Below are 20,431 nucleotides of genomic sequence, written 5' to 3' on the forward strand. Positions count from 1 at the left end.
TTCGTTTTCTGAATGTTGAGCTTTAAGCCAACTTTTTCACTCTCCTCTTTCACCTTCATCAAGAGGCTTTTGAGTTCCTCTTCACTTTCTGCCATAAGGGTGGTGTCATCTGCATATCTGAGGTTATTAATATTTCTCCCAGAAATCTTGATTCCAGCTTGTGCTTCTTCCAGTCCAGTGTTTCTCATGATGTACTCTGCATATAAGTGAAATAATCAGGGTGATAATATACACCCTTGACGTACTCCTTTTCCTATTTGGAACCAGTCTGTTGTTCCATGTCCAGTTCTAACTGTTGCTTCCTGACCTGCATACAGGTGTCTCAATAGGCCGGTCAGGTGGTCTGGTATTCCCATCTCTTTCAGAATTTCCCACAGTTTATTGTAATCCACACAGTCAAAGGCTTTGGCATAGTCAATAAAGCAGAAATAGATGTTTTTCTGGAACTCTCTTACTTTTTCCATGATCAAGCACACTTAAGAGTACACACTGTAAATTGCCAGTTTAGATGGTGTTTGTGTGAACCATGAAGATTGCTACTGAACATTTTTGTTAAGGCTATTCTTTTATATATGTGTGTATGTGTATACACATGCTAAGTCGCTTCAGTTGTGGCTGACTCTTTGTGACCCACTGGACTGCAGCCCACCAGGCTCCTCTGTCCATGGGGATTCGCCAGGCAAGAATACTAGAGTGGGTTGCTGTGCCCTCCTCTAGGGACCTTCCGGACCCAGGGATCAAACCCATACCTCTTTATAGCTCCTGAATTGGCAGGCCTGTTCTTTACCACTGGTGCCACCTGGGAAGCCCGTGTGTGTGTGTGTGTGTGTGTGTGTGTGTGTGTGTGTGTATTTGTAGAAATATGAGTGTTTTCTGATTGTTTCTGTTTGTTTTGTGGTTTTTCTAAAGTCCATCTCAATTGTTAGTGCAACACAGAAAACCTGATGCCACCTCTCTGGATCATCCGGAACCGATTGTTTTCCCAGCTGTATTGTGGACTGAAGTCTCCAATCTCCACACAAACCAAGATTTGCCTAACAATGGCTCGTCCAAGTTCAAGTAGGTCTTTCATACATGGTGACATCACCTCCCTCTGCAGCCCACTCTCTTCCTTCCTTTTCTCCATCACTGGTTTCATGTCTGAGGGGCTCTTGATTCGTCCAAGAGTTAGTTAGTCTTGGTCGCCACTGTCTCCCGGGGAGACCAGAGAGCCCGCTCCATCAACCAAGGAACCATCTACACTTCTGTGAACTCAGGATCTTCAGTGCCTCAGCACAGATTGGCTGCACCTGGAAGATGGCCTGTGCCTGGCAGACCCTGACTGGGTGGTCTGGGCCAGCCAGAGGCAATGCTGGTCCACACTGGCTTCTCCTGGCGCAGGGAGTGGAGGGGGACTCCCACAGCTTGTGAACCACTCAGGCCTGGCTGGTTGGGACACAGCCTTTCCTTATCCCGCGCACAAGGGCTGCAGAGCTGCAGTGCCCGGGACAGCGGGAGCCACAGGCTGTGCCAGGACCCAGTCTCCGCTGCCAGGAGAGACAACGGAGTTCCCAGTCTGGCTCTTCATCCTTATCCTGGGATGATGATATTTGGCTCAGGCCACCTTGTGATGCCCAAGTGCTTGGCACAGAGCCTGGACACAGGGAGCCCTCATGGAAGGCGAGCTGCCGCCCCTGTGGGTCTGAGCTTGGGCAGGAGGATGCCTGGAGATGGAGGGCCAGCCCTTGTGTCCTGGGGCGCAAGCTTCAGGCTGTGACCAGGACTCCCTGCTGCCGTGTCATTCTGTGCGTTCAGTCCCCTTCTGTTACCCCAGGTCTCCGGGGCCGTCTTGTTAAAAAGACCAAGTCTCCCTTAAGCTGTAAAGGAGAGTGTGTCCAGAGTGGGACGGAGCGTTTGTTCATGGGGAGGGGCTCTCATCCTCACCCTGGTAGTGATGCTGAGGGAAGCTGGAATTCGCAGGATCCTCCAAGGGAAGTGAATTTGGGGAGGAAGGGACACTTCTGGGGTCCAGTGGGCCTGAGGTCAGCCCTCACACCACACAAGCTTGCTTTTACTTTTAAGAAGGAAGATACATTCCCATTCACTGTGTGTGTGTGTGTGTGTGTGTGTGTGTGCGCGCGTGTGCGCGTGTGCGCGCTCAGTCAGTTTCAACTCTGCGACCCCATGGACTGTAGCCTGCCAGGTTCTTCTGTCCATGGGATTTCCCAGCCGAGAAGACTGGAGCAGGCTGCCATTTCCTTCTCCAGGGGATCTTCCAAACCCAGGGATTGAACCCACGCCTCTTGCGTCTCCTGCATGGCAGGCAGGTTCTCTACCTTTGTACCACCTGGGAAGCCTTTTTTAATCCTCACAGCAGCCCTGCTCTCTCGGGAAAGCACGCTTGTGCACGTGTAACAGCTAAGGAGACCCAGACAGCAGAGGGTCAGCGGTTCACATAGGATCCCACTCATGGGAGATGGTGGGTTGCGGGGGGAATGGGCAGAGTGGAGCTCAGAGCTCAGGCTGTTCACCCCAGACCCCCGCCCCTTTCTGCAAACACTGTACTCTCACATATTAGGTGCACAGGGCCATCTTCATTGCATGGGAAGATTTTTATTTGGTTATCTTAAAAGTATAATTTCACGCAAGGTCAAGTTTCAAAATACAGGCATTTGAACTGGGACGTAAATGTCCAAATGAAACCCTGGATTGACCAAGACTTTCCTCTCTTTAGATATGGCTGACTTCCGGAAGTGTTTTGCAAAAGCCAAGCACATAGTCGTCATTTCCGGGGCTGGCATCAGTGCTGAGAGTGGGGTTCCAACGTTCAGAGGAGCAGGAGGTTACTGGAGAAAATGGAAAGCCCAGGTTGGTAATGTTTCCAGAACTCTGAAAGGCTCTTTCTGAATGAAGCCTTTTAGCAGTTTGACTCAGAATCTCTATCAGAGGGGAACGTTTTGAAATTTACTGTGACCCTTTTATCCTGTTCTTTTGGCATAGACACAAAGTCCATAGGGTTAAAACCTCAGCAAAGCCGTCTCTTTTCTTTCTTTCTCGGCGTGTATTGATTATCCTTATTCAGATAACAATTGGATTTCCTCTGGTAACCAAAGTGGAACCGGGACACTTTGGTTAGCATAATTCATTACTTTTCTATTCATGTTGAAATTAAGAATTACACATTTTTTAAAAGTTCCTGTGAACTTTCAAAATGAAAACCAGTCTTGAGTTGTTAAAGGCTTAGGCCTTGATGCTCAAAACTTTGTACAAAAGTCATTAGAATATAAGTTCTCTGGGGGCATGGAGTTTTTAAAATTCAATTTTTATTGAGACATACATGCAATAAACATCACCAATTTTAAGTGTACAGTTCAGTGAGTTTTGACAGATGTATATATAGTGGTACAACTGCCACCACAGTCAAGGTGTATAACATTTCTTTTTTTTTTTTTTACTTTATTTTGTCAAGTATTTATTTTTATTTATTTATCTTGGCTGCGCTGTACACGGGCGGGATCTTTGTTCCCTCATCAGGGATCAAACCCATGTCCCTTGCATTGGGCAGGTGGATTCTTATCTACTGTACCATCAGGGAAGTTTGGAGAAATCGTACTTTTAAAAATGTATATTTTATATATCCTATTACTATAATGTATATTTTTTTTAATGTGTAGTTGTATGTGTGTGTGCGCCTATAATTATAGTTATAAAAACCGAGTTTTCCCACTATGGCCATTATAGCTCAGTTGGGTGTTTTGCATTTTACTTTTCTTCCTGGATAAATGAGATAGCTATCATGTCACGCGGAGCTCCATGAAAACGTGGCTTCCAGCCTAAGTTACCTTCCCATGTGTTGCTCTATGTTTGTAGCTCACCTGAGTGGAAGATGGGACGGGTTACGATCTTGCTGGGGAAATTAAACCTAATTTCTCCAGGGCTCCTCAGGAGCCCTGGGCCCCGCCCATGTGAACCTACATGGACGTGTTCCCTCGACACCCCCCTGGAACTGTGTGCCTGCCTGCCCACAGCCAAGGGTGCACGGGGGTGTCCTCCCACCCAAGTCCAGTGCCCTCACGGCCCGGCTTTCAGAGCATCAGCCCTTCTTTCCCCCCTGACCCCCGCCCCTGCCTGCCCCCCAGGACCTGGCCACCCCGCAGGCCTTCGCCCGGAACCCGTCCCAGGTGTGGGAGTTCTACCACTACCGGCGGGAGGTGGTGCAGAGCACGGAGCCCAACGCCGGGCACCTGGCCATCGCCGAGTGCCAGGCCCGGCTGCACAGGCAGGGCCGACAGGTGGTGGTCATCACCCAGAACATCGACGAGCTGCACCGCAAGGCTGGCACCAAGAACCTTCTGGAAATCCATGGTGAGAGGCCCTCAGTCTTCCATGGGAAGGGGAAACCAGACTTGAAAACACACGTTCTGCTGGGGCCCAGCTGGGTCCACCGAGTCAGAGCAGCATGGTGCCAGGACCCCGGGGTCTGGTGCGCAGACCACCTGGCCATGAAGGTCTGCATCCCTGCGTGCTCTCCCCTCCCTGGGGGTCCTGTTGAGGGGGCCCTGTGCTCCCAGATGGCCCCCACTCCACCCCCACCTGGGCGCCGGGAAGTGGGAGGTTTGAGCCATTGAACGGCTGGGGCTCTAGCAGGATTCAGGCTGCGAAGGCCTGGTATCCCTGGGAGATCCATTTACTGTCCCTGTCCCACCCCGCACCATGGGCACTGTCTGCTCTGGCTGTGTTCCTCCTCCACCCTGGAGCCTTAAGGGGGCTGCCAGCTTAGTGACCTTCCCTCTTGGGAGCCCACTGGGTCTGTGACACCGAGGAGCTTGTCTGGGGTCCCTCTGGTTTCCCTTCTCAGCTTTCACTGACACCCTCCTCTTCCCTCTTCTCACTGAAAATCAAATAAATTTGTTTACACAAGAGCATAAATGGGTATGCCAGAATTTCTTCCCAAGGGCATTTGATAGTCTGTGATGCTGTGTTGAGCCGCTCAGTTGTGTCCAACTCTTTGCTACCGTTTGGACTGTAGCCCACCAGGCTCCTCTGTCTGTGGGCTTTCCCAGGCAAGAATACTGGAATGGGTTGCCATTTCCCTCTCTAGGGGATCATCCTGACCCAGGGACTGAACCAGCATCTCCTGCATTGCAGGTAAATTCTTTACTGCTGAGCCATCCATAGAAGCCATTTAATACTCTACAAAAATTCAGTCCAAAGAAATGCATTTCAAATTGCAGAATTTCCAGAAGCAGTGACCCAGTGGGGCTGCACGCTCCCTTCCTCCAGTTTAACCATCTCCTCAGAAAATAAATCTCTGGATGGCCTGACCATCATTATCCTTTTTGACCAAACACTCCTGCTGGAGGACAGGATGCCACACTTAGACCAGTCTGGAATTTGTGCCCCAGCTTGTATTTGGGGAACGTGACTGACAGCTCCATCAACTTGGCGTGGGACAGAGAAGGGGGTGGTTTCTCAAAGACGGAGCCCTGGAGAGAATGGACCAGCATGTGTCCCCTGCCATGTGACCTGCTCAGCGCTGGGCACATGGTGACCATGTGGTGAACTGAGGTCACCTTTTATGGGTTAAGCTCAGTAAGTCTTTGCTAGTTTTAATGATTATTTTCTTCATTTATTAGTTGATTATTTATTGAGCTGCTTTTGTAGAAAAGATTTAAGCTTTACTAAGTCAAAATTAAGATTTTGTAAAACATATCCCAAGCTACTAGCCTCTGTCAGGCATGTTCTCAGGAAATCCTGCCCGTAGGTTTAGGTTGGCTTCTTCTGCCCTGCTGCACATTTGAATTCCACCTGAACACTGGGGTGATCAGAGAGCTCCTTGGTCATGCAGTAACTTACTTCCTGTCCCTGCTCCTCTCCAGATTACGAAGTCCAGGAGGGCATGTGTTCTGGCTTTTTCCATCTCACTACATGCCTTGATGTTTCCCATGAAAGCTGGGATGGGTGCAATTGTTAAAGTGATGTGTAGAAACGAAATCATTTTGTATTCTTTTAGACATGGAGTCAGTTGCTCCCGATTATACTAAATTCCGGTCTTGTTCAACTTGTGTTTTTCAGGTAGCTTATTTAAAACTCGATGTACCTCTTGTGGAGTTGTGGCTGAGAACTATAAGAGTCCAATTTGTCCAGCCTTATCAGGAAAAGGGTAATTATACTGCACTCTGGGAATAGGTGTGTTGTTTTGTCTCTTCAGTTGACTATAAACATGAAGAAATTGAACATTTATCTATGACTCCCATGTATATTTATGAGACATAAAGCTAGAGACAGTACAGCTGTATTGTAAGGGAAATATTTTGCTCACAGGTTAAAATAAGTGAAAATAACAGGCTCTAACTCTATACATTATGATCCCAACTTTGTATTTAAACACACATCCACCCTCACCATGTTGATGTATCTGTATATAGATAAACGTCCAGAAGAAAATCAACAACATATTAACAGGGACAGTAGTAGTATGGCAATTTTGATTTCTTTTTTATATCTTTCTGAACTTTCCAAAGTGTCTATGGTGAACATTTACTATTGTAAATATTATAATTGGGGGAAAAATTAAGAGTAGACTCAAAATATTGAGAAAAATTCTACCTAGCCATTGGTATAAGTCATACAAGTAACTTATTAATATAATATCATTGCAGGTGATTGAAATTGCAGTGACATATATGATGCAAATCATGAAACTCTCCTTAGCACAACAGTATTACTCCCCCCTCTCCCATACATATTCCCTCTCTTGAGGTAGAACCACTGATAATCAATTGTTTGTGTCTACCCTCCTCATCCTCTTATAAGCCAGTGTGTATTCATCAGGAGTTTTGTGCCATACATGGCCAGGCAAAGACAATCTTATGGGTTATTTTATTTCTATGTTCTTTGATTACACCAGTGACATTCTTTCTTTTCTCATATTACTTACTTCAGGGCTCCAGACCCCCAAACTCAAGATGCCGGAATCCCAGTGGAGAAACTGCCCCGGTGAGTAAAACGACTTTGGTCTGTGTTGGTGCTCCAGTTTGAAAAAAAAAGAAAATTAGTAGGTCAAAATCTAAGTTCACTTGGTGAGATGCCTCTGAAACATGCCAATGCAGAAACCAGCCCTGACCCATGAGGTCAAGGGCGAAAGGACAAAGGGTGAACCAAACCAGGCTTAAGAGAAGTTCATCTGTCCTTCCCTTTTTCCTCTGTGTTGTGGTGGGATCATTTGAGGTCTGGAACGTTTCAGAAGCTGCTGTGCTGTACACATTCCCCCGGCGTGCGTGAAGCATAGTGGCTGGCATCTCGGACCTAACTGGTCGGGAAGCCTCAGCTACTGTCCTCCTCCCCTTCTCCTCCTCATCAGTGTTACTAATCCAGGGCTATGGAGGCCGTAGGAGGTCTCACAGAGGTAAAGTTATGGGACCGAGCAGAATTTGTGCAGATTAGCAATAGCAAAAAACCCTGGAAAGATTTTTATGTCAATTTTTCAAAACTTGACCTTAAAATGGCCTTCCCCAAAGTGTTTCATAAGGCAGTAGATCCACGTGATGTTGATAGGCACTACTCGGAGAAAAAAGATGTCACATGCCCAAATAAATATGGAACCACTAGAGTGAACCAAGTTTGAAGCATCTTGCTTTGCTGCAGAGCTACTCAGAGCACTGAATGTGTGAAAGTACATTATTACTCCCTAAGGAGCAATTATGCTAACGTTTCTCTGGTTTACTTAACCTTTTGAATTTTTCTTAATAAGGATTTTCATTACTAAAATCAGAGTTTTGACCTAAAAGAGTAAGTTTTCATGACTATATTCTAAAGTTTTGATCTAAAATAAACTTGATTAGGCAATTAATATGATGAAAATGGAGTTTGAGGGAGATTATTTTAGAACGTAAATAAATAGGTTGACTAGAGATGACCTAGGGTAGTAGCTAGTGAAAGACGAGAGATCTTGGGAAATTGACACAGGAGAACTTGGCTACCGACAAGGCAAGAGAGAGGTGAATTTGAGAGAAGATGAGGGAGGTCATTGATGACATTAGCAAGTGGTTTGTGTGTTGAAAGCAAGTCTGAGTCCAGTAGTCCTCCTGGGTCCAGCTAACCATGAGCACGGCTGTGCCTGAGTGGAAGGAAGTAACTGGGAAAGAGAAAGCTATGTCTCTCAAGGTTGGCTGAGACACATTCGCCAACAAATCACCCCAGTGCATCTGGACACAATAGAGACTTTATGATTTCCCCTGATCCACCTAGGCAGGCCTTCTCAAGAGTAGGTCTTGGGAGTGGGTTAAGGATGACACTCTTACAGGTGTGAAGAGGCAGGATGTGGGGGCCTGCTGCGACCTCACGTGGTGTGGTTTGGAGAAAACCTGGACCCTGCCATCCTGGAGGAGGTTGACAAAGAGCTGGCCCTCTGTGACCTGTGTCTAGTGGTAAGTCACGGCCTTCCCTGATCTTTTCAAAGAGCAGAGACAACTAAAACTAATTTGGGTGATGATCAGATCATTTCTTTGCCACTCTTGCCATGAGCTCAGCTCTCTTTTTCATACCAGGTAACTGGTGGTAAAGAACCTGCCTGCCAAGGCAGGAGACGTGGGTTTGATCCCTGAGTCGGGAAGATCCCCTGGAGAAGGAAATGGCAACCCACTCCAGTATTCTTGCTGGGAAATTCCATGGACAGAGGAGACAGGAGGGCTACAGTCCATGGGGTTGCAAAGAATCAGACATGACTTGGTGACTAAACATGAAAAAAATCCTTCCTAAATTCTAGGGATCAGCCAAAGGGGAGCCTCCCCCTCCCCTCTTGTCCCCCAGACATTCTCCATTTATCCCGCCCAGCTTACCTTCCCTCACACCAGCAGCCACAAACTGGTCTGAGTTTCTGTTAAGGTTTTCTTCAAAGACGCTGCTTCTCCACCGTGTGGTCGCTTGTCCGCTTCCGTCTGTTTGCTCGGTAGGTGGGGACTTCCTCTGTGGTCTATCCCGCGGCCATGTTTGCCCCCCAAGTGTCAGCCCGCGGCGTGCCAGTGGCCGAATTCAACATGGAAACCACCCCGGCCACCGAAAGATTCAGGTACGGGGTTACCAGGGTGGGAGGCGGACAGCGCTGAGCGGGTTTGGACGTGGTCATCCAAGCAGATTTTACCTGCTGTCCTGGTTTTGTAACACAGAGTTTGTGTTTTCTTATTTGGTCTGTAGTTGCTTTGAGGGAAGAAAACAACGTGTTAGTTGTAGATTGATGGAAGAAAGCACATTAACTGTAGACTGAGGTAGCCATGTCTTTTTACAGGGAGTTTGCTAAAGGGTTTTTGTTTTTCACATTTTGAAAGTTCTTCTTTGATGGTTTAGACTTTACTCTTATTCATGCGTTGAAGCTAAGTATAGTAATGGCATTTAGATGCTGGTCAGCTGAAGACTAAGCACGCAAGCCAGGGAGGCACCCACACACAACTCCGTCACCCGCTGTTCTCCGTGGGGCTCCCTGGGCAAATCCTCTCTGGTCTTATTGCCAAGAATGTTTGTACCTGTGGCCATTTAATGATATTGATCCTGCCCCCGCAAATCTGTGTGGGAAGTACAGGTTATCGTAGGATATTCACATGTTGTCTCAGTCTAGGCTCTAGTTTACATCTCCTTTGTTTTACTTGCTTTTTTTCACCCCTGCTTTTCTGTCTTCCCTTTTAATGTAGTTTATATATTCTTAATAGTCTCATTTCCTTTCCAGAATAAGGTAGACTATGAACTAATACATCAATATGAATAAGTAAAATGTAAAATGTTACTGAAGCATCTTGTCATTACTTAAGTCAGTGACTTTTACCTCAACTACGTATTTTAAAAAATCTGATGACTGGGAACTTCCCTGGTGGTCCAGAGGTTAAGAGTTGGCCTTCCAGTGCAGCGGGTGTGGGTTCCACCCTGGTCGGGGAGCTAAGATCACACATGCCTCTTGGCCATAAAACCAGAACATAACAGAAGCAATATTGTAACAAATTCAATGAAGACTTTAAGAATGGTCCACATATAAAAAATCTTAAAAACATTTTTTTTCTAAATCTGATGACGGTACCACTCAGGAGATTCTGATGTAACTGGTGTAAGGTGTAGCCTGGGCCCCCTCTTTTATACGCTTCCTGGGTGATTCTGATATTCATCCATTGTGTACGTCTTCACGTGAAAGGATAATGAACTTGGCAGTTTTCCCTGCAAGTTCAGACGAAATTCTTGGAGTATAATGATATCACTTCATAAGTTGGGCCTCCCAAAACCACAAACCTGCTTCAGCTGCTACTCATCTTCAACAAAAATTCTTCAGCTTCCCATCCTGAAAACCTGCAGTGTCTCTGTTCAAATAAACAGGCCTCTTTCTGGTCTGAGACTTTGATCAGATCTGAACAGCACCAGCCGCAGGAACCACAACAGATGCTCAGTGGACCTTTTTGGAAGCCAAGACCCTCTGTACCACCACGTCTGGGAATTTTCCCAGATGAGTATAATTGACCAGTGAAGCCAGCAATGCTTTTATCTGGGCATCATCAAAGCTGACATTTAGAAGAGGCGTGGGTGGTCATCTTCTCATCCTACTTGGGTTTTCAAACAGGGAACCAAACCCAGAGTGACTGAGAAGCTGGTTTAAACACGCATCTTAACAAAGGCCGAAATTTCTCACATCTCACATGTAACTGATGTTGGCTGAACTCTAGCCTAGGTCAGAGGTCAGCAAAGTACTGCCTGTAGGCCAGATTCACCCACTGCTGCTGCTAAGTCGATTCAGTTGTGTCCGACTCTGTGCGACCCCACAGATGGCAGCCCACCAGGCTCCGCCGTCCCTGCGATTCTCCAGGCAAGAACGCTGGAGTGGGTTGCCATTTCCTTCTCCAATGCATGAAAGTGAAAAGTAAAAGTGAAGTTGCTCAGTCATGTCCGACTCTTTGCAACGTCGTGGACTGTAGCTGACCAGGCTCCTCTGTCCATGGATTTTCCAGGCAAGAGTACTGGAGTGGGGTGCCTTTGCCTTCTCCGAACTCAACCACTACATTTTTGTAAATAAAGTTTTATTGGCACCCAGCCACAGCCACATGTTCCTATATTGTCTGTGGCTGCTTTTGCACTTAAACAATGGAAGTAAGGAGTTGCAGCAGAGACTGTCTGGCCTGCAAAGATGAAACATTAAGTCTCTGACTCTTTACAGAAAACATTTTGCCAGCCCCAGCTCTAGGTTAGTAGCAAAAATGAAAATTGAAATAATACTGCCTTTTCACCTGATTTCTTTGTTACCTAAATAGGTTGCAGGAAATGATGCCTGCATTTTATGTATTTATTTATTTCTGCCTACATTTTCAATTTGGATTTCGCAAGACTCCTTCGACCTTGCCCAAGTTGTTTAGATTCTTTGCCCCAATTCTAATTTAGAAACAGAGTCATGGTATTTGCCTCCCATCGAAATGTGTTAATATTTTCAAGGTGTTAATTAGTTCCTGTTTTGTTTTTTGTCATTTCCCCTGTCCCAGATGGTTATCTTGGATGATTTTCTGAGAAACCATTAGACTAGGTATTTGGGGATTTAGGCATCAGGATTTTGACTGTTTCTCAACCCCAGGGGTCTTTGGCATGTAAGGATCTGTGTACTTGTTGAAGCAGAAATGGGAGTAGTGCGCCCAAAGGACTGGTGTGCAAGGCCTTCCAAGGACAGTGGGCCCCCCACTCCCTGCAACCCCCAGTCGTGCAGCTTTCCATTTCTCTAAACTTTGGAATTTAGTCCAAGTCCACAAGTGTTTATTTAGCACCTACTATGTCCTAGACTTTGTTCTTGTTTAGTGACTCAGATGTGTCCAACTCTTTTGCGACCCCATGGACTGTCGCCCACCAGGCTCAGGCTCCTCTGTTCATGAAATTTTCCAGGCAGGAATACTAGAGTGGGTTGCCATTTCCTTCTCCAAGGGATCTTCCCCACCCAGGGATTGAACCTGCGTCTCCTGCATTGGCAGGAAGATTCTTTACCACTGATACTGTTCTGAGTGCTTGGGATAGGATATATTAGTAAGCAAAATAAAATCCTACCACGTGAAATGGCCTCCTAGCCGCAAAGGGCAAACAGTGAACGATAAGATAATAAATGCAAATTGTGTGGCCCATGAGAGGTGGGATCCGGCTGTGGGAAAAAGCAGAGGTAGAAGTGGGCAGGGGGAGCAGGCGGGCTCGGGATCCAGTGGGTGGTGGGGGTTTCAGAGAGAAGAGGTCTGGCAACACTGAGGAGGAGTGGTTCGCTGAGGAGACCTCTGGGCCCAGAGCCTGCCAGGTGCCAGGACCACCTGGGCAAAGGCCCCGGGTGGCAGCCAGCCCAGGAGGCCTGAGGGACAGCAAGGGGCCAGTGTGTGTGGAGAGGGGCGGGGAGGGGGCTCCAGGAGGTGGAGGTGGTCAGTAGTGTGTGTGGAGGGCACGTCACCTGTATGCGGGGCACGTGTCCCCAGAGACAGCGCCCTGCAGGCGGAGTGTAGAAGTCTCAGGAACTCTTAGCTAGAAAACAGCTTCATAGATGGTTTCTTCTTTACGTTTGTACTCCTCAGGAGGGTGCAGAGGTTACTTGTAATTTACGGTTGGCCGCATTTGATGGGGAAGGCCAGTGCTCTGCCTGCCTAGATCGTCAGGTAGCTGGTAGGACCCTGTTAGTCCATGCAGTGGGGCCCCAGTTGGCCCTTAACCAAAACAGTCACTTAAAGCAAGAACAGTGAAAAAAGGACACATAAGCATCTCATTTTCATTTAAAGCATAAATGGGCATTCATTTCCTTTTTTTTTTTTTTTTGATAGAGCCAAAGGCCTTTGAGTAGGAATCTGCAGATTGGGGCTCGCCTTTGTTGCATAAATCATACTCATAATCCTCCTGCTGGTGGTGGTTTAGTAGCTCTGTCGCGTCTGACTTTGCGACCCCATGGACTGTAGCCCATCAGGCTTCTCTGTCCATGGGATTCTCCAGGCAGGAACACTGGAGTGGGTTGCTATGTCCTCCAGGGGATCTTCCTGGCCCAAAGATCTATCCTGAGTCTCCTGCATTAGCAGGCGGATTCTTTACCACTAAGCCACCAATGAAGCCCTAGAAATAGAATACCGACATTTAAAAGTAAAGCTGCTGTTGTCCTGGTTTTAATTGTATCCTGTCGAATCTGAATGACGCAGCAACTTGACACCCACCATCATTATTTAGAAAACAAATATGTAAGCGGGTTTTTCACAGTGAGAACCTTCACATTTTTTTCTTTTTCACTTTAAACTTGTATCCCCATCCATCCTATTTCTACCACAGAAATTTTTACTAATGTATTTTTATGCTTGAAAATCTTTTGTTGACTATCCTTTTATACTTCTGCTTCAAAGTATATGAATTATTTATTCTCAGTTTTCTTAAAACTTGTTCCACGGAAAAGCTCCTCTAGATGGAATTATCACTGCCATAATTTATCGTCTGTAGTTGTTGAAAACAACAAATAATACATTTCGGTTAATAATCCCGTAAAAGTCAAACTATGGGAAGTGCATCTCTTAGTAGATGCGTGGAGCATGAGGTTTTTTAATTAGTTCAAGTGTCCACTGGGTTCCCTGGTGGCTCAGACAGTAAAGAATCTGCCTGGTAATGCAGGAGACCTGGGTTTGATTACCGGGTTGCGAAGACCCCTGGAGAAAGGAATGGCAGCCCACTCCAGTATCCCTGCCTGGGAAATCTCGTGGACAGAGGAGCCTGGCGACTTACAGTCCACGGGGTCGCAAAGAGCTGGACACGACTGAGTGACTAACAGAGACATATACATATCCACTCTGAGTACTGCGCAGCATTAGAAGGAGGCAGGGTTCATGATGCTGCAGCCCTAATAGGCCTGTGGTCATGGGAAACAAACCTGTATCCTAGGAAGATCAAGTTTCCTGATCACCGCAGCGCAGGGGACCCCAGAGAGCCCTGCTGCGTGTTCCAAACAGAGGAAAAGATGGAGTTACTGTAGGATGTGGAAGGAGGGTTGAGTTTAGGTGAAATTTCAGTGAAGCCGTTTTTGATCAACTCAGCAGCTAGCAGGACTGTGTGTGTGCGTGTGTGTGGGTGTGGGTGTGCGTGCGTGTGTGTGGAGAGGGGTTAGATCCGCTCTGGCTGCAATGTGGTTGCAGGGTCCTGTGACCTTGGAGGTGGACGTGAAACACTGGGCCCGGACACCCCTTGCCTGGGCTGGAAGTCAGGCTGCTTCTCTGTGGCCAAGTGACTGAGTTCCTGCAGGCACGGGAGTCTTTCATTCTTTCCTGCCGTCATTTCCAACAGTGAAGTGTCTGATAGTGTGTGACTTGAGAGGACAGACTTCCTTAGTGAGCATCGAAGCAGAGGTCGCTCGAAGAAGGGAGCTGCTGTGACCCTGGCAGCTTGTCCTGGAGTGGGGCGGGGGGAATTGTGTTTTGAGTATCTGTGTCTCTATTTCTGGTCTGAGGGGTGGCAGCCCAGATTTTCCAAGCTAAACACTTACCTTTTCAATGGCAACTGTAATTCTTAGTTTTTTCTTTTTATAGAGAAAAGCAAAAACTAAGTAGTCATGTACAGATGTGAGAGTTGGACCATAAAGAAGGCAGAGCACCAAAGAATTGATGCTTTCAAACTGTGGTGTGGAGAAGACTCTTGAGAGTCCCTTGGACTGCCAGGGGATCAAACTAGTCCATGTTAAAGGAAATCAGTCCTGAATATTCATTGGAAGGACTAATGCTAAAGCTGAAACTCCAGTGCTTCGGCCACCTGATGCAAACAGCTGACTCATTGGAAAAGACCCTGATGCTGGGAAAGATTGAAGGCAAGAGGAGAAGGGGACGACAGAGGACCAGATGGTTGGATGGCATCACTGACTCAATGGACATGAGTTTGAGCAGGCTCTGGGAGATGGTGAAGGACAGGGAAGCCTGGCAGGCTGCAGTCCATGGGGTTGCAGAGTTGGACACGACTTGGCAATGAACAACAACAATACCATACATAAAATACTCAGAAACCTGGGCCACATAAACCCCGGGCATGAAAGAATTTTGTTCTGGCCACTCAGATTTTGGACCACTTTCCATCTTATATGCTGAAATGTCCAGAGTCCTCCTGAATCAACTTTAGTGATCTGTTTGGCAATTCTGTAAGAGGCTCTTTCAGTTTTACTGGAAGCAAGAATGAAGTGGCCCTGTTTGTATATATCACCCAGTCTTTAGAAACCATTTGTTTTCTCAGATCCACAGCAGTGTTTCAAACATCCCTTGGTTTGGCAGCCGGTTAAGTTTTCACATTCTGGGATAAGAGGCACCATGTAAGATTTGGGATGGGTGAGGTCAGGTGCAGCTTGCTTTGGTAAATGGGAGGAGGATGAATGTGGATAGGGGTGCACAAAAGAACAGGTGCAAGTCGAGGGAAGTCCCTGAGTGCTCTCTGCCTAGCTGTGCTTCCTGGTAAGTCCTCAAGGGACTGTGCTGGGAGGAGCTTTCTAGTGGGCAGCCTTCCTCGTGCTGGGGGTGGTGGGGATGGGGTGGGGCTGCGGGAGGGGAGGCAGAAGGATCAGAAATGCCAGTTGCTCAGGGCCGTCCATTCATGGCACAGAGGGAACATTCTTGATCTGTGTTGTATCAAGAATAAGTAATATGACCAGATGCTTTTTTTTTTTAAATTTTAAATCATGCTCAGCTGGTTTTCATTTATTAATAACACAGTAGAATTAGTTGGTTTCTTTGTTTCCTCCTGTCATAAGTATTTTCCCTTGAAGGAAGCAGAAATCATTGGTTTTTCGTCTTTTCTCTCCCTCTTCTTTCTTTGATCTTTCTCTTTTTCCTACTTTTTAACTACAGGTCAGGGCTAGTTGTGAATTTCAGTGATTGGCGTGAGCCAGCTGACTCGGTTAAGATCCTTATGGTCTGCTTGGTGTGCGAGGTTCATTTGTTTCCCTTGTCCTTAGTACCAGTGAGGGTGCTTTCATGTAGTTGTGTAAGAGTTTATAAAACTTAGAGTTATGGGTTTGGCAAAACAGTCACAAAATACAATCATGTCTCTCCTTCCTCCTTAAAATAAAATTCTCATTTATAGGCACCTAAATTCTAAACCCAACATTCAGAAAACTAAGATCATGGCATCCGGTCCCATCACTTCATGGGAAATAGATGGGGAAACAGTGGAAACAGTGGCAGCCTTTATTTTTGTGGGCTCCAAAATCACTGCAGATGGTGACTGCACCCATGAAATTAAAAGACATTTACTCCTTGGAAGGAAAGTTATGACCAACCTAGACAGCATATGAAAAAGCAGAGACATTACATAGCCAACAAAGGTCCGTCTGGTCAAAGCTATGGTTTTTCCAGTGGTCATGTATGGATGTGAGAGTTGGAATATAAAGAAAGCTGAGTGCCAAAGAATTGATGCTTTTGAAGTGTGGTGTTGGAGAAGACTCTTGAGAGTCCCTTGGACTGCAAGGAGATCCAACCAGTCCATCCTAAAGGAAATCAGTCCTGAATATTCATTGGAAGGACTGATGTTGAAGCTGAAACTCCAATACTTTGGCCACCTGATGCAAAGAACTGATTTACTGGAAAAGACCCTGATGCTGGGAAAGATTGAGGGCAGGAGGAGAAGGGGACGACAGAGGAGGAGATCGTTGAATGACATCACTGACTTGATGGACATGAATTTTAGCAAGGTCTGGGAGATAGTAAAGGACAGGGAAGTCTGGAGTGTCGCAGTCCATTGGGTCGCAAAGGGTCAGACACAACTGAGTGACCGAACTGAACTGAAATTCTAAGCAATTGCTTTCCCAAATTCCCTTGGGAATGAGGGTGCCAACCCATACTGAAGTGTCTGCATTTGGCGATGTCAGAAACTTGATGAAAGAACTGGGCTCCAAAATGCCTAAGACTCCTGTGAGAATCTGGATTTTATTCTGGCTGTAACTAAGAAAGTTGACTTGCTGAAGCAGAATGCTCATTTTGCTCATAACTTTGCTGTGTTCGTCCTTCTGTTTCAGGTTTCATTTCCAGGGGCCGTGTGGGACGACTCTTCCCGAAGCCCTCGCTCCTCACGAAACTGAAACTGTTTCATAGCCATCCTGGGGAAGGAAGAAATCTCAGAGCATCTAAGTACCAAGCCACCAGCAGGGGAGGCAGTCTTGTGGATGGTGAGCCAAATACTGGAAAGTCTGAAAATATCTTTTGATTGCTGGGCTGGAATCCAAACTGCTGATGGTTGATGGGGACTTGGAAGCAACAGTAGTAACCGTGTTTAGAAGGAGAAGTCACAGGACTTCTGAAGTCAGTTCCTGTTATTTTGTTTGATCCTGAACATAAGTCTGATGTGTTTGGTTGGTTACTGGGTAACTTTGTGATTAGACTGTCTAAAACAAAGTGATTCTCCTGATTGTGTTTCTGCTATTTGGGCAAAGATAGAAACAGAGGGGTAAAACGTGGGTATTTCTCATTGTTGCGCAAGGTTTGGTGGAAAATAAAATCACTCTCTATGCAGGTAATTTATTGTACTAAAATGTTAGCCCAAGAGTTGTCTTTGTTTGGGACATTTTCTTTTCAGTGTTTATCTGTTTGACTGCTTTACTCCAAGTTCGGGGTGGGGATAGCTTACAATAAGAACTCATGCAAGGATGGAAGAGAAAATGAGCAGCAAGGTAGAAAATCAGGATGAGAAAAAAGAATGACGCAAATATAGCTGCACCAAACAAAGCTGCCTAAAACTGAGCAGAGCCGAGGGGAAAGGGAGAGACGATGGTGGGCTAAAGCTGCCTAAAACGGAGCAGAGCCGAGGAGAAAGGGAGAGACGATGGTGGGCTAAAGCTGCCTAAAACGGAGCAGAGCTGAGGGGAAAGGGAGAGACGATGGTGGGCTAAAGCTGCCTAAAACGGAGCAGAGCCGAGGGGAAAGGGAGAGACGATGGTGGGCTGCTTCTCAGTATCATATACACGGAAGGACATCTCACTGTTACACACCCTGCGGGGTCCGCCAAGCTTCCCCAGACACGGAACCTGGAAGGGAGTTTTTCCCATGGGACTTAAAAAGTGTATGCTCAGAGTACCTTTTGTGTAAAGTAGGAAGAACACAGCTCCCCCTTCAACTCCCCCCACCTAATGCAGATCCAGGGATCCCCGCTGTCAGCAAGCACCAGAGACCCATGTGGGGAGTGGCTGTCAGTACCAGCGTGGGTAGGTCGGACAGATCTAACTCCCTTAGACCAGGTGGGCTCCCCAGGGATTATGCAGCTGGGTGACATCACTTCCGGCCCTTACAAAAGTGCATTTACTCTCACACCCTTGGCTTTCGGAGAAGCCACATGGTGACATAAAGGTTTGTGCTGCATTTGCAAGTCACACCTTTTAATAAATGCCAAGGATCCTTTGCATGGGTAGGAGGGGACTTATAATACTTATAATGTAGTTTCGGTATGTAAAATGGGGCTTCTCTGGTGACTCAGATGGTAGAGAAGTGAAGTGAAGTGAAGTCGCTCAGTCGTGTCCGATCCTTTGCAACCCCATGGACTGTAGCCTACCAGGCTCCTCTGTCCATGGGATTTTCCAGGCAAGAGTACTGGCGTGGGTTGCCATCTGCCTGCAATGCAGGAGACACAAGAAACCTGGGTTCAATCCCTACGTTGGGGAGATTCCCTGGAGAAGGGAATGGCAACCCACTCCAGCATTCTTGCCTGGAGAATCCCATGGACAGAGGAGCCTGGTGGGCTACAGTCCATGGGGTCACAAAGAGTTGGACACGACTGAGCGACTAACAGTTAACACTTCTTTGTACATAATATACCATCATTCCCTTCTAATAGGTTTGTTGTTGAGCTTTTCAAAAGAGCATTCTATATACATTGCCCTGGTGTTAGCAGTGGTGGAAGCCAGTACACTGGTGGAGGAACCCTGACTGTATTTTTAATTTGTAATTTCTATCTGACCAAGGCCCAGATATTTCAGAACTATCCTTTGTAAACCCCTTCCTACTAGGCCATTGGTTCCCGTAGCTTTTTTTGGTTCCGTTTCATACTTTTTGTTTGTGTTTTGGTCTTCTTGTTTTTAAGCTAGGAGATGCTTCCAAGAGAAAGGGAAAAGCAAATTGAAAATGATGCAAAATTTATGTAGGGATTATTCATTTAATATTTGATCATTTAATCATTGAGGGATTATTCAATTTAATATTTATCGAACATCTACTCTATGATAGACATTAGAAATACAGTGATTAAGAAGAGGCCTGGACCTTCCTTCAAGGAGTTCATAAGAACTTGGTTGGGACCACTGGCACAGAAACTGTTACACATCACGGAAGCTACAGTCACAGCAAAAGATTCACAGGAGAGCACAATTAGAGACGAGTAGGGAGGAGCCTGGGAGAAGGCACTGGCACCCCACTCCAGCACTCTCGCCTGGAAAATCCCATGGACGGAAGAGCCTGGTAGGCTGTGGTCCATGGGGTGGCAAAGAGTCAGACATGACTGAGCAACTTAGCAGTAGCGGTAGCAGGAAGGAGCCTGGTAGGCTGCAGTCCATGGGGTCGCTAGGACTCGAACATGTCTGAGCGACTTCACTTTCACGCACTGGAGAAGGAAATGGCAACCCACTCCAGTGTTCTTGCCTGGAGAATCCCAGGGACCGGGGAGCCTGGTGGGCTGCTGTCTCTGGGGTCGCACAGAGTCGGACATGACTGAAGCGACTTAGCAGCAGCAGCAGGGTAGGGATGGGGTGGACATTAAGGTGCTTGAAAGGCTTTGAGAGGAAGTCAGCCTGGGTGCGGGTTTTTCAGTTATAAATAGGAGTTCCAAGTGAGGACTGTGTACAAGAGCATGTCCAACTGCAAGGTAAGCATGAAGTAGCTTGGTTTGTTCAGAGAATGCAGAGAAGGCAATGGCACCCCACTCCAGTACTCTTCCCTGGAGAATCCCATGGACAGAGAAGCCTGGTGGGCTGCAGTCTATGGGGTTGCAGAGTCAGACACTACTGAAGTGACTTAGCAGCAGCAGCGGCAGTTCAGAGAATGATGAATCATTTGCTGTTGTGTAATGGGTGTGTGCTTAGTTGCTCAGTCCTGTTCCACTCTGTGACCCCATGGACTGTAGCCCACCAGGCTTCTCTGTCCATGGGATTCTCCAGGCAAGAACACTGGAGTCGGTTGCCAAGCCCTCCTCCAGGGGATCTTCCCAATCCAGGGATCAAACCAGGGTCTCCTGCATTGCAGGCGTTTTCTTTACTGGCTGAGCAGGTGGGAGAAAATAAACACAAAGATTACTGAATGGCCACATAGGCTAAGAAATGAAATAGGTGTAGTGGGGCGGAGCGGGGCATAAAAATACACGGTGCCCGGGTTTTGGTCACTTAGTGGAGGTGCAACGGGCAGTCACTGGGCAAGATCCTGGGGTCACAGCGGGAAGCGGGGGTCCCTGCTCTCACTGAGCTCACGTTCTAAAGGGGGGCGTG

General features: G+C 46.9%; 1 protein-coding gene across 6 annotated transcripts in view; it reads left to right on the forward strand.

Annotated features, from left to right (window-relative positions):
• SIRT5 (sirtuin 5) overlaps window positions 1–17,510 on the forward strand; it is a 21,934-nt gene extending 4,424 nt beyond the window's left edge. For 3 of the 6 annotated variants that reach the window (XM_010848784.1, XM_010848783.1, XM_010848782.1), the window contains 8 exons: window positions 910–1,059; window positions 2,714–2,847; window positions 4,119–4,344; window positions 6,055–6,142; window positions 6,925–6,978; window positions 8,285–8,408; window positions 8,934–9,049; window positions 16,985–17,510. In XM_010848784.1, the coding sequence (XP_010847086.1) occupies window positions 945–1,059; window positions 2,714–2,847; window positions 4,119–4,344; window positions 6,055–6,142; window positions 6,925–6,978; window positions 8,285–8,408; window positions 8,934–9,049; window positions 16,985–17,060 (933 nt within the window). In that variant the 5' untranslated portion in view covers window positions 910–944 and the 3' untranslated portion in view covers window positions 17,061–17,510. The remainder of the gene's footprint in view (window positions 1–909; window positions 1,060–2,713; window positions 2,848–4,118; window positions 4,345–6,054; window positions 6,143–6,924; window positions 6,979–8,284; window positions 8,409–8,933; window positions 9,050–16,984) is intronic. The other 3 variants (XM_010848787.1, XM_010848786.1, XM_010848785.1) reach the window with 1 other exon arrangement.
• The last annotated feature ends 2,921 nt before the right edge of the window (window positions 17,511–20,431 follow it).

The sequence above is a fragment of the Bison bison genome, unplaced genomic scaffold, assembly GCF_000754665.1.
Source record: "Bison bison bison isolate TAMUID 2011002044 unplaced genomic scaffold, Bison_UMD1.0 scf7180017864274, whole genome shotgun sequence".
Taxonomy (NCBI): Eukaryota; Metazoa; Chordata; class Mammalia; order Artiodactyla; family Bovidae; genus Bison; species Bison bison.